Source organism: Gossypium hirsutum, chromosome A06 (assembly GCF_007990345.1).
Source record: "Gossypium hirsutum isolate 1008001.06 chromosome A06, Gossypium_hirsutum_v2.1, whole genome shotgun sequence".
Taxonomy (NCBI): Eukaryota; Viridiplantae; Streptophyta; class Magnoliopsida; order Malvales; family Malvaceae; genus Gossypium; species Gossypium hirsutum.
In genome coordinates, this window is record NC_053429.1 from 4,802,490 (window position 1) to 4,815,602 (window position 13,113).

At 31.3% G+C, this 13,113-nt stretch overlaps 1 protein-coding gene and 1 long non-coding RNA gene across 2 annotated transcripts; both read left to right on the top strand.

The window, feature by feature from the left end:
- The first annotated feature begins 223 nt into the window (after positions 1-223).
- On the top strand, positions 224-7,970 carry LOC121203233 (uncharacterized). Its single transcript, XM_041115914.1, has 2 exons — positions 224-244; positions 7,135-7,970. The coding sequence occupies exons 1-2, from the start codon at positions 224-226 to the stop codon at positions 7,792-7,794; spliced, it is 681 nt and encodes a 226-aa protein (XP_040971848.1). The 3' UTR covers positions 7,795-7,970.
- An 862-nt stretch (positions 7,971-8,832) lies between these two features.
- On the top strand, positions 8,833-10,516 carry LOC107963223 (uncharacterized). Its single transcript, XR_005928284.1, has 4 exons — positions 8,833-9,026; positions 9,445-9,585; positions 9,764-10,091; positions 10,278-10,516. It is a non-coding gene; the product is annotated as an uncharacterized lncRNA (long non-coding RNA).
- Positions 10,517-13,113: the final 2,597 nt, after the last annotated feature.

Consider the following 13,113-nt stretch of genomic DNA (forward strand, 5'->3'; position numbering starts at 1 on the left):
TTTGTTTAAATTTTAATTCAATCCCTCATTTTATTTAATTTTGCCTCTTTATTTACTATTTCTTTTATCTTTACACTCAAAGTTTATGGAATTTATATTACCTTTTTGTTATGATGCATTTTTTTGTTATTATTATTAATTTATTTATTATTTATATTAGTATTATAGAAATGCCCATGATGATTATTGTTATTATCAATGTGAATTTCGGTTCAAAACGGTCATGGGAGAGCTCCTTGAGCTGGTTCTTCAATTTTTCTTCATGTGAGTTCAATTCTTGTCCTTTTCTTGTAATTTTTATGTTTTTGAGACTTTTGCAATTAGATCCAACTATCTAATTTATTAGTTTTTGATTTTATGGGTAACTTTGGAGGTTACCATTAATGAGTGCTGGATATTTATGATGAATTAACATGGATTTGAAGCTTTAATTTTGTTATTTGATGATTTTGTTAAGTAATTTTGATAGATATTGATTTTAGGACCAAATTGTGAAAAGGTTAAGAATTGGGATTTGGTATTGAAATTCTGAATATCAATGGCTGTATGGTAACCTAAAACAATTAGGTAAATTGTCAATTGAGAAAATTAGCTCAATTGATAGGATAATTGATAAGAGACTAAATTGTAAAAATTATAAAATTTGAGGTAAATATGTAATTTTGAAAATTGAAGGGTATAAGTTGTAAAGTGAATTAGAATTGAATTAGATGATAATGAATGAAAAAAATTATATTAAAGATAAAGAATCTGAAGATAAATGTGAAAAAGAGAAATTAGTCGAATAGTTCCTAAATTACTACAACTTCCACAATCTACCTCAGGTAAGTTCGTATGGTTGAACCTTGATATTTATATTGAATTGATGGATGATATTATGTATTTATTTATTTTAGTTGTTAAAAACATCGAATATTATTATATAATGAAATTAAAATGAATGTTCGGGTTAAATGGAACGCAGAAATTGAGTACCATCGTTTGTGGCAAAGGATGAATTGACGGATAAGACCATGGTTGGACCACGGAAATGTCTAAATGTAAGACCATAGCTAGGCTATGGCATTTTAAGGAAAAGACCATAACTGGGTTTTGGCACAAAGAAAACGATGTACTAATATCCATAAGTCGTTCTCCGATTTGGAAAGACTTGGTTAGTGACATGGAAAATTCATGTATATGAAACTTGTCTGATAATTATGTATATTCATGATTATGAATTGTTATTGAAATAAATAAACACGAAATTCATGAAAATAATGGTACATGGAATATTGATTGTTATTAAATTGAATGTATGTGGAATTGTGATATTTGAATAGTTGTAGCGATTGAAAAGTGAATTGAAACCCTATTAACTATATCGGGCTGAGTCGGATATAGTTGGCATGCCATAGGATTGGAAGTGTTCAGGGATTACTTCGACTTCGAGTCGATGAGACATTGGGTATCAAACTATTACTTTGGATAAATTCGATGAGGTACTGGGTACCAATTTACTTCGGCATGGCCGATAAGACACTAGGTGTCAAATTATTACTTCGAATTATCCGATGAGGCATTAGGTGCCAAACTGGTGTGTTTTGGTTGGATTCGTGTATCCGTCCGAGTTCGAGTCATGTTAATAGGGGTAAATGAATAATAAAGTTTTATAATTGATATTGAAATAGTATGGTATGAGAAATGGAAGTGAAATAGTAAATTGAAAATAGAATGTGAAATATATTGCAAATATATGGAATATATGAGTTATATACTCAAGTAATGACTATGGAATGGATATTGCAATTGTGTAATGAATTGAGAAACAAATTGTGAAAAGCCATTTAAGATAACAAATTAATAAGAATCGGATGTACTATGATTGATCTGTAAATATTTATGAATTAATATTGAAAGACTTATGATTATTACTGGTATATACTTGAAATACTTGGAAATGATATTTACATGATATATTGAAACGTGACATGGAAATGGTATTTACTTAATATATTAAAAAGTGACATGTAAATATGTGATTATCTTTGATACAAGGAAAGCATGTATATGGTAACATGTCGAGAAAATAAGTTTATCAATATTAAATTTATATGTAAGATGTGCAAGTACACTAACTATTGTTGTTGCTTGATGTTTAGGCAAGTGCGAAGCTATTAGCTGAATAGTAATTTGTTTATTTATTTGATGCATTGAAATGGTAAGTATTTAAATGAAAATAAGTTAGTGTTCATGAAGGAATGGTAAGGTTTAGATTATGCAATTTCTTATGGAACGATTTATTATGTGTCCAATTAGAATAAGGCTTGGTTAAATGCATTAATTTGTAACAGTGGCTGAATGATATGCATATGACTTGTATGATATGCATATGGAATAAGTGTGGAAGAATTAAAGTTATATAAAATTTTACTAAGCTTGAGGATATAAGTTTATGTGTGATACTATGGATTAGTTCACCTTGTGAATTAGTGAGAATAGTTTATGAGTATTACGGTAACAATATTAGATTATTTTTTATATGTAAAGTTTTATAATTGAAACAAATTAGTATGATTAAAGACTATATGAGCTTACTAAGCAATCATTGCTTATGTATTTGTTTAATTTATTTATTTTATAGATTATTTGAAGCTCGAACAGGTTGGAAGCTTATTGGAGCTATATCACACTATCCATTGGTTTTATTGGTAATTATTGATGACTTGATTCTGGTTATAATGGCATGTATAGGTTATTTTGACTAAAGGTCAGTCTATAAATGTATTGTTAAAATTAATCATGTATTTGGCTTGTGTTTGGTATTGTGGTGTTTGCATGATTGCCTTAAAATGTTAATATGATTGAATGATGAGAGGTAAAGTAGTAGTCGAATAAACACAAAAAGTGCATAAAATCATATTAGTTATGTGTGAACATATAGGTATAATGATCATTGGTTTCAAGAAGATTATTTATTAAAAATTTGCACATACGTGTTTGAATAAATTAGGTAGAGTGCCTATGAAGGTACATTGGTTAAGTGTAACACCCCTAACCCGTGTCCGTCGCTAGAACAGGGTTACGAAGCATTACTAGAGTTTTCAGAACATTTACAGATAATTCATGTCAATTACTAGTCATTTTCCGAGATTATTCATAACATCCCTTAAATGAACCCTCGAAGCCTAACATGAGTATTAGATCGAGTCGAGACTAAATCGGGAATTCAAAGAATTTTTCGCGAAATTTCAAAATTTTTTCTAGATACAGGGCACACATGCCCTTGTGGTCAGGGCACATGCCCGTGTGACCATAGGACACACCCGTGTTACAAACCGTGTCCAACCCAGTGTAACTCTCTAACTTGTGCCACACGGCCAGGCACACGCCCGCGTGCTAGGTCATGTGGTTAATTAAAATTTTCAAAATTAAGTGCAGGTTTCACATGGCCAAGACATACACCCGTGTTCTAGGCCGTGTTGCACACACTACTAAGACATATGCCCGTGTCTCTACCTATGTGCTCAATTCTGGGCGTTCTGTTTCTCAGATTTAAGATGCAAGGGACACACGGCCTAACCACAAGCCCACGTTCCAGGCCATGTGTCACACACGGTCAAGACACACACTTGTGTGTCTACCCTTATGGACAAAATAAAGTCATTTCTAGCTTCATTTCTCACCCATAACTTTGCCATGTACCTACACCAAAACTTGCATTCATATACCAGCCAATCCAAGCATTATGACCAAGCTAATTTTATCATTTAACATGGTATGTCATTACATGCATTTATGTTTATAATCTTATCTTGGTTTAGATTATATTTTAAACATAATTTGATCAACCATATTTACACATATGTATTCATCATAATAAAACCTTATAAATTCACCAAAACAAACCATTACTAGCCATTTCAATGGGTAGTTTACAAGCCACATTTATATGCCAACAATGGTCAAGCTACCTAAACATGCCATTATACCAAAAAAAGCTTACTAATTATACCAAAACCAACTAGTGGATAGTGTGATGATGCTCCAACCGATCACCAACTTTCGCGAGCTTCCGAGCATTATAAAACAAAGAAAATAAAACCTAGTAAGCATTATATGCTTTGTAAGTTCGTATAATGAGAATTAAACTTACTAATCTCATTTATTAAAATTTAGCATACAATAACATTTTTTTCATCAACTTGACAAATTTCCTAAACACATAAACCCAATCAAACAAGTTAATCATATAGTTTACATGTACATCAAATAAACATGGATGAGCTCATCATATTATAAAATTTCAAGTATTTCAGAAGCATTCAAGATATAATTCTCTTAGTCTCATAATTTCTCATGTCAGGAATTTATTCTGTTGAATTTATTGAAATATCAATGGATACTCAAGTAGTACACTCTAGGTGTACATATCTATGAACCGTCAATTCTTATTCAGGGAGCATACTCTCGAGCCACATATCAGGATGCTCAAATGAGCCATGTAATCATGTAACATGACACTTATTTGAGCTAATCAGGAAACTCATAAGAGTGTTTACTCAGGAAGCTCATAGAGCTTATCAGATATCTCCGAAGAGATAATATCAGGGAGCTTCGGATAATGTAACAGAGAGTTCAAGCGAGCTTAACAGGACGCTCATGTAGAGCTGTGTTTGTGTCCACATTATATGCAAGATCACAACCGATTGTACATCAGGACGCTCACAAAGAGTTACGGTAGTGTGCAACACATGCAATCTCACTACCAATCAGGATGGTCGCTGAACTATATAACAAGATGCTCGAGAGTGCTATAATAGGGATTACTTGTCTGAGCTAAATCCCGTCCGTAATGAGGTCAATAGAATTACTTGTCCGAGCTAAGTCCCATCAACAACAAATGCAGGACCTCATTTAATATAGGAAATCATATAAACCCATCGAAATTCAATATTCAAACGGAATTTGTCAATTATCAACAATATAGTTAAACCAAGCATGTAAATAATTTTATACATTGACATTTATATAATTCACTCATATACAATATTCAAATCAAGCATATAAATGTTCACAATTTAGTTACACGAACTTACCTCGATAATAGTTCGTATAAGAAAATCTACTAATCCGAAACTCTCTTTTCCTCGATCTAGCTTCGAATTTGAGTTATCCGGATATATATAAATGAATTTAATCATCAATTTCTCACATTTCACACTCATTTGGACTCAATTTACATCTTAGGTAAAATTACCATTTTGCCCCTAAACTTTCCATAAATTCCAATTTCGTCCCTAGGCTTGCAAAATAAAATTCATACAATTTACTCCTTATTCCAAGCCTAACCAAAATTTCAATATAAAATTTACAGCACATACATTGTATAAAATTCGAATTTTTCTTCAATTTACACAATTTTACAATTTAGTCCCCTAATCATGTTTTCATCAAAACTCACTTTGTAAAAGTTGTTTATTTATCAACAACCTTTCATATTCTACCATAAATTTTAAATTTTCAGCATATTCATCCATGGCATAATTTCTATACTTTGATAAATTTTCAAACTAATCCCCTAAATAGATACATTAGACTATCCCAGTTTCAAAAATATAAAAATTACTAAAAACGGAGCTTGAATACTTACCCAATTAAGCTAAGAAAGCTTGTTTTCTCTTTCCTAGGGTTTTCATGGAATATTTGGGGAAGAAGATGATATATAATGATTTTAATTCTATTTTAATTATTTATCATCTTTTAATTATTTCTATTTCTAATTTAGTCCTTGGCCAATTCTTATTTTTCCATGGATGAATCATCAAAAATATCTACTAACTTTTCTTTAATGGTCTAATTACCATATAAGGACCTCAAGTGTTGAATTTCGTAGCTATTTGTTCCTTCTAGCTAGTAGAAACCAACTTTTGCATTTTATCCAATTTGATCCTTTCCGTAATTAAGCACAAAATCAATAAAATTTTCTTATCAAAATTTTCATATGACATTCCTATCATAATGCAAATCATGCAATAATATAAAAATAAATTTTCTTTCTAGCTCGAATTTGTGGTCCCGAAACCATTGTTCCGATTTATCTGAAAATGGGCTGTTACATTAGGTAATTAGAATATCTATTTTGACATGTTTAGAGTGTGTTTAACTGAGTTTTAATTGGTTGAATAAATGGTTTTAAGTTGCTTGATGGTAAGATTGCAGGGAATGGTAACCTTAATGTTTAAGGCTCATATTGAGTCCACACAGCCAGACACACGGGCGTGTGACTAGACCATGTGAGACACACGGCTAACACATGGGCATGTGAATTGATGTGTGTCCCCTGCTACTTAAAATTTTCAAAAAAGAATGCCAGGAATTTACACACTGTCAGAGACATGGACGTGTGTCTCAGCCGTGTGAGGCACACGGCCTAGCACAAGGGCGTGTGGCCGGTCGTGTGACACAAGTTAGCGAGTTACACGAGTGTGTCCCAAGACCACATGGGCGTGTCCCAGATTCACACGGGCGTGTGCGCCCTGTTTCTAGGAAAAAATTAAAAATTTCACGAAAAATTTCCTTAAGTGTTCAAATTAGTCCCGATTTGTTTCTAATATGTATTTTGGGCCTCGAGGGCTCATGAAAGAGAAAATGTGGTTATTTGTGATGTACGTGTTAGTTGGTTGTGTAATGTACGTATTTGATCTGAAATATACGGTAATACTTCATAACACTGTTCCGGTGGCGAATAAAGGTTAGGGGGTGTTACACAATCCATTATATTTATTCTCGTTTAAACAATGATTTAAGTCTTATCACTCAACAATGTAGGTACCTCACTTTTGTACCCAAAATCTAAATCTCTCTCTATTAAATTCTCCCTTACTTAATTTGTAAAATCAAGTGACTCACTTGTTTTACTTAAAAAGTACATGCACTAAAGCAATTCTAGTTAAATAGGTTACATGTTAAACTCTTACAGCTTGTTTGGTTTGGTGTATTGGCATAGCCAATACACCCCTAATCGGTGGGCCCCACCTAATCCGGGTGTAACACGTCGTTTGGTTTGATGTATTGATAATACGCACCTAATCCATTACCTTCTTAATCGGTGAAAACCACCGATTTCTATTCCCCCCTCTTTGCCCAGATTAGCTACCGATTGAACATCACCTCCCTGATTTGCCCTCCCCCCATCCCCTTGTTTCTCTTCTGTTCCTTCATCCGATTTCCTTCCTTATTTTTTTGCTTTTGTTTTCTGCCGATTTCCTCCCAGTCCATTACGCCTCTTTGCTGCCGATTTGTTCCCTCCGTTTCCATTCTTTTCTTTTTCGCTCTGCCACTCTTTCGATTGCTTTCTCAACCAGTCGACCTTCTTTACTGACCCTTGTTTCGATTCTGAATCCAAGTCCGACCACTCTTCTCCACCCGCGACGCGAGCCTTTCGAGAACGGCCTCCTACCAATCCAGAAGCTCATATTCACTGACCCACTCCAGGCCCTAACCTCTCTGAAGCAAAAGCTCGTATCTTCCTCCACTCAACGAGTCGACTCGGCGGCCCTCGCTGACGCCCTCGAGATCTCTTTGGACCATGCACGTCTCGTCCTCGACACTCTCGCCTCGGTGCTTCACTCCGAATCCGACCTTCTCGTCACCTCGCGCTTCGACGATGTTGATTCCGTTGGTGCTGATTTGCTTGATCTGATCCTGTTTTTGTACATTCAATCGTATAAAAGGCTTTTGCCGCGCTCGCATAAGGATGCAGCTGCGGTTGCTGATGTTTGGCCTTCCACCTCATTCATTGCTGCATTTTGATGGCTTTGAAGTTGGTCTTCATTATGAGTTGTTTGTAATATTTGTTGTCTTTTTCTTTTTAATTCTATATCCAATGCATTGCTGCATTTAAGTAAGAAATTTTGATGGGTGCTGCTAGCAAATGTAATGAAATTAATTGAGAGCCAATGTCTTAAATTGCTTGGTTTGATTGTTCATGTTTTATTGCTTCCATCTGCCTGCTGTTTTAGGATTGCTGTAAAATACGATTAATGCAGTTGGCACTCTATGACTTGCGATGATAAATTTTATGGTTTCATTTGAATTTAGTACCTAAGGCAGTAGGATTTGCTATAATTTTTGTTTGTCCCATTTTCTATCCAGCTAAGTATCTCATTATGTCTTATCAGAAAAAAAGAGCATCTCATTAATACGGATTTCACCTTGTCTGCAAAATTTTGCAGTAATTATATATCTATTCGCTGTTCGAAGTTATAGCTGTAGGCTATAGTCTTTACTTTGTAGCAATTTATGTTCTAGTCTTTGAAGGCATATCCTGGTTTGTGTTATGATATAGCTTGGCAAGTGGCAGAACAGCATTTTTATTTGTTATGAAACAATGCAATCATTATTGTGCTCTTTTTTTCTCTTTATGCATTAGTTGCCTTGCTTTAGGGTTGGTTTGCAACCTAAAATTGGTTTGTTTTGGTGTTAAACCTGATTTTATGTTGCAAGAGGAAGTTGGGAGCCTTATTCGCATGGCCAAAATAAGAATGTAGGCAGTTTCAACCAAAACAGGACAAAAGACCTTGCCAGCTTTTAAGCAATCAATCACAGATTTGAGCTGAATTTTTCCTTGTAACATTTCGGAATATAAATTTGGTGCTTTTTTTATTCTTTACGTTCCTATTCTCTGTTCCTTTCTTAACATGTATGGCTTTGTGCCCCATTTTCTATTATGTTCTGATTGGTTGTATTCTTTATTTTACTTCCTCCTTGTTATCAGCCTCTCTGCTGTAACTCTATTACCATGTATTCTTGATAAGTCTTTCTTGTATTTACATATCTTACTCTATTTCCATTTTTTACTTGTTATTAGCTTTTATTTTGTCTTGGTTTATTCACATAAGTACTGTTTCTTCAGGTTATATCTATGGAAGGGTTTGAGCACCTTGGGTTTCTGATTCAATTTGAAGATAAGGGATCTGATGGAGTTTTCTTAAGCCGAGCAGCTCCCATTTTTGCTAATTCAGATCCAGACTTGTAGAATAATAGTCTCTCTTCATCCCTGCTGAATTTCATTGCTATTTGAACTAAAGGGAATTTGCACAAAATAAAATATGGCCATGCAAATGCATGCAATCACTTTCTATTGCTAAGATTGTTAGATCAATAAAAGATATTTTCTTGCCTTGCCTGGTATAAGCTCATTTGATCTTTGTATGAAGTCATTAAATGTTGATGCTGGTTAAATTTTATGGTTTTCCCTTTGGTATTCTTGTTTTCAGTTATTTTTCTCTTACGGGAACACTCTTTTTTGCTCCACCCACTGCCTGTCTTTCCAGATTTTATAGTAATTTCTTGATAGATAATCAACCTGATGTTTGGACCCCTAAAATATCAATCCATTTCCTGTTCCAGTAATTATAATTTTGATTCATGGATGAATATTATATGATTTTTTAATTGTAGGCAGTACGAGTCGAGCACTGTGAAAGAGTTCATGTGATTATAGCTGCAAAACGGGTCTGCATTGCCAATTGTCGTGAGTGTGTATTCTTTTTGGGAGTGAATCAGCGTCCCCTTATTGTTGGCGATAACCACAAGCTACAGGTGAGTAAACAACAATCCCCTTTTGCTGGTTATGTGATCACGCTTGTGTTTTGAGAAGAGATTAAAGAACTTATTTCTAAGTAAATGCTGACTAGTCTTAGTTTTGAAAAATAGATAAATTTACAGGGGAAAGAATTCCAATTAGTTAATATTAGCTTCTGTGTTCTTTTCCCCATAGAATTGGCTGTCTCACTCTCTTTGCCACTCCTGGGGACCTTTGATCCTTTCAACTTCAGCCAAGTCAGCCAAACTCAGCACCCTAACTGGTGGTTGGTGCTGTTTGGCCCTGAAGTGCGCACCACCCTTTTTGTTTTCCTCTAACTTCTCCATGGTCTGTCATATTTATGGTTCATTGCGGTTTTTATAATGAAAATGGTGGTTTTAAAATATCTGATGAAGACAAAAGTTATATGCAAAGTTGCAAAGTTGCGGTTTCTATTTGTGCGTTTGGTGGTGGAGATGATCTTTATCAACCTATAGGAATGTCAGAGGCATCACTTAAAAAGGTGAGATTGTAAATGATGCTGAAGACTTACTTTCGGGATTAGATGTTCAAGATTTTGAATCTTTGCTTAACTTGTACTCTTTGTTGATGTAGGTTTGCTATGTTCAAGATTTTCTGCTTCTACAGAATGGAAGAATCGATTATGGTGAATTTGTTGCCATGGTACTAATTTTCAGTTTGTTGGCAGATTGTACAGCAGATCCAGAATATGATGACTCATGAGAAAAGCGATCGGGAAACGGTTTTGGTTCGTCGCATGCTCCAGGACGGGTTACTTGATGTTGTTTGTTTGAAGCATTAGAGAGATGCTGTTGGTTTATGGAATGCCATAGGTTTTGTAAAACTTTGAGGAGTGTGGAAGTGTTAAAGTTATTCAAAATTAACAAGCTCACTATAAAGCAGCAAATTTATATTAGATTCCCATAATATACTTGCTGCATAAATGCCTTTGATTTCCATAAGTTCATATTTAAAGTTGGAATTTATAAATGTTTCAATGAGTATATGCTGCCACAGTTTATAGGATCTTAGAGAAACGTAATTTTCACTAACACAAATTACTCTTCTTTGCGGCTTAATTTGACTTTTAACAAAGTAAGCTGCCAGTAAATTTATTTCTTTTTACAAAATATTTAGAAAAAATATTAAATTATATTTAATAATAATTATTTTAAATTATATTTTATAGTATTATATATTATGATTTTAGTAAATTCATATAAGAATATTGAATATTAAGAATTTTATTAAATCATATATTTTAATTAAAATATATTTAATAATAATTATTTCAAATTATATTTTATAGTATCATATATTATAATTTTAGTAAATTCATATAAGAATATTGATTATTAAGAATTTTATTAAATCATATATCTTAATTAAAATATATTTAATAATAATTATTTCAAATTATATTTTATAGTATCATATATTATAATTTTAGTAAATTCATATAAGAATATTGATTATTAAGAATTTTATTAAATTATATATTTTAATTAAAATATATTTAATAATAATTATGTTAATTTATATTTTACAGTATCATATATTATGATTTCAGTAAATTAATATAAGAATATTAATTATTAAGAATTTTATTAAATTATATAGTTTAATTAAAATATATTTAATAATAATTATGTTAATTTATATTTTACAGTATCATATATTATGATTTCAGTAAATTAATATAAGAATATTAATTATTAAGAATTTTATTAAATTATATAGTTTAATTAAAATATATTTAATAATAATTATGTTAATTTATATTTTACAGTATCATATATTATGATTTCAGTAAATTAATATAAGAATTTTAATTATTAAGAATTTTATTAAATTATATATTTTAATTAAAATATATTTAATAATAATTATGTTAATTTATATTTTACAGTATCATATATTATGATTTCAGTAAATTAATATAAGAATATTAATTATTAAGAATTTTATTAAATTATATATTTTAATTAAAATATATTTAATAATAATTATGTTAATTTATATTTTACAGTATCATATATTATGATTTCAGTAAATTAATATAAGAATATTAATTATTAAGAATTTTATTAAATTATATATTTTAATTAAAATATATTTAATAATAATTATGTTTAAATATGATTAAATTATTTATTATTGATAATAAAAATCTTGTTATAATTTAAATAACAATAACAATAATCATTTACCAAAACAAATTTATGCTAAGGGTATTCTAGTCATTTTAGTTTTTTCTATTATGCTATTACACCTCTATTCCATTCAACCAAACACAAGATTACTATTACGCCTCTATTCCATTACATTCAACCAAACAGTGGATTAGCTATTACACCTCTAATCCAATACACCTCTAATCCCAATACACCTCTAATCCAATACGCCTCTAATCCAATACAGCGAACCAAACGTGCCCTTAGTATTAACCTATGAAGTCTCAAATATATAGGCATTTTTTTACTTGCTAGCATACAAATTAATTACAATCGTAACCCCTTCCAAAGTAGCCCTTAAACAATACCTAAGAATTTCCTAATAAAACCTAGGATAAAGTAAAAATCTCTAAGATATGTCTTCAAGTCATTCAAATCAATCTCCATGAAACAGAAGATCCGATTTGCTTAATTTGAATTAATCCAATCTTTAAAGATTTTTTTGCTTCATAAGATCAATATTCAAATATGGACCAATACATGTCCATAACATCAACTAATTCATGGCCCAATTGTATTGTTTCAAAAAAGTTACTAACTCCAAATATAATCAATTATGAAACTTTGAGCAGTTATCAACATAGTTGTAATTGCTTGGTGTCGTTGCTCTTATAAGTGCCTCAACAAATTTAAAACCTTTCTTTTAAAAGTAATTCCAATTGGAGTCTCTGTTGAGATCTATATTATACCAAACTAACAAATTTAATTTTATTAGGCATATATCATTTTATTTGTCTAAACTAGGCTTTACCCAAAGCGTAATGTTACACTTCTACCCAAATCTAACTTAAATAAGTTCGAAAGAATTTGAGTTTGACTTGATTCGTAATAGAGGTGATTATAGGTCGGGCTGTAATAAAATTCTAGTCCCGTTTTATAGGTTTGAGCCCGGTCTGACTTGAAAAATGGGCTTAAATTTTTTTTCAAATCCGGCTTGGCCTGCCTGTATTAAATTTTTTATTTTATTTTTTATATATAAATAAATTTTAAAAAATATAATACATCAAATACACTAAAAAATTAAAATAAATATTTTCAAATAAATTGAAAATAAACTAAAAAATATTTTATATTTAAAAAACACTATGATAGATGAAACTTAAGAAGCAAATGTCTCTAATATAATAATAAAATTAACTATAAAACAAGACTTATACAATATCTAAACGATAATAATAAAATAATAGTAATATAATAATGAAATAACAATAAAATAATAACAAAATAATAATAAAATAATAATATTTTTTTATAAATTCGGGCCAAGCTTACTCGAGGCTCAACCTGCTT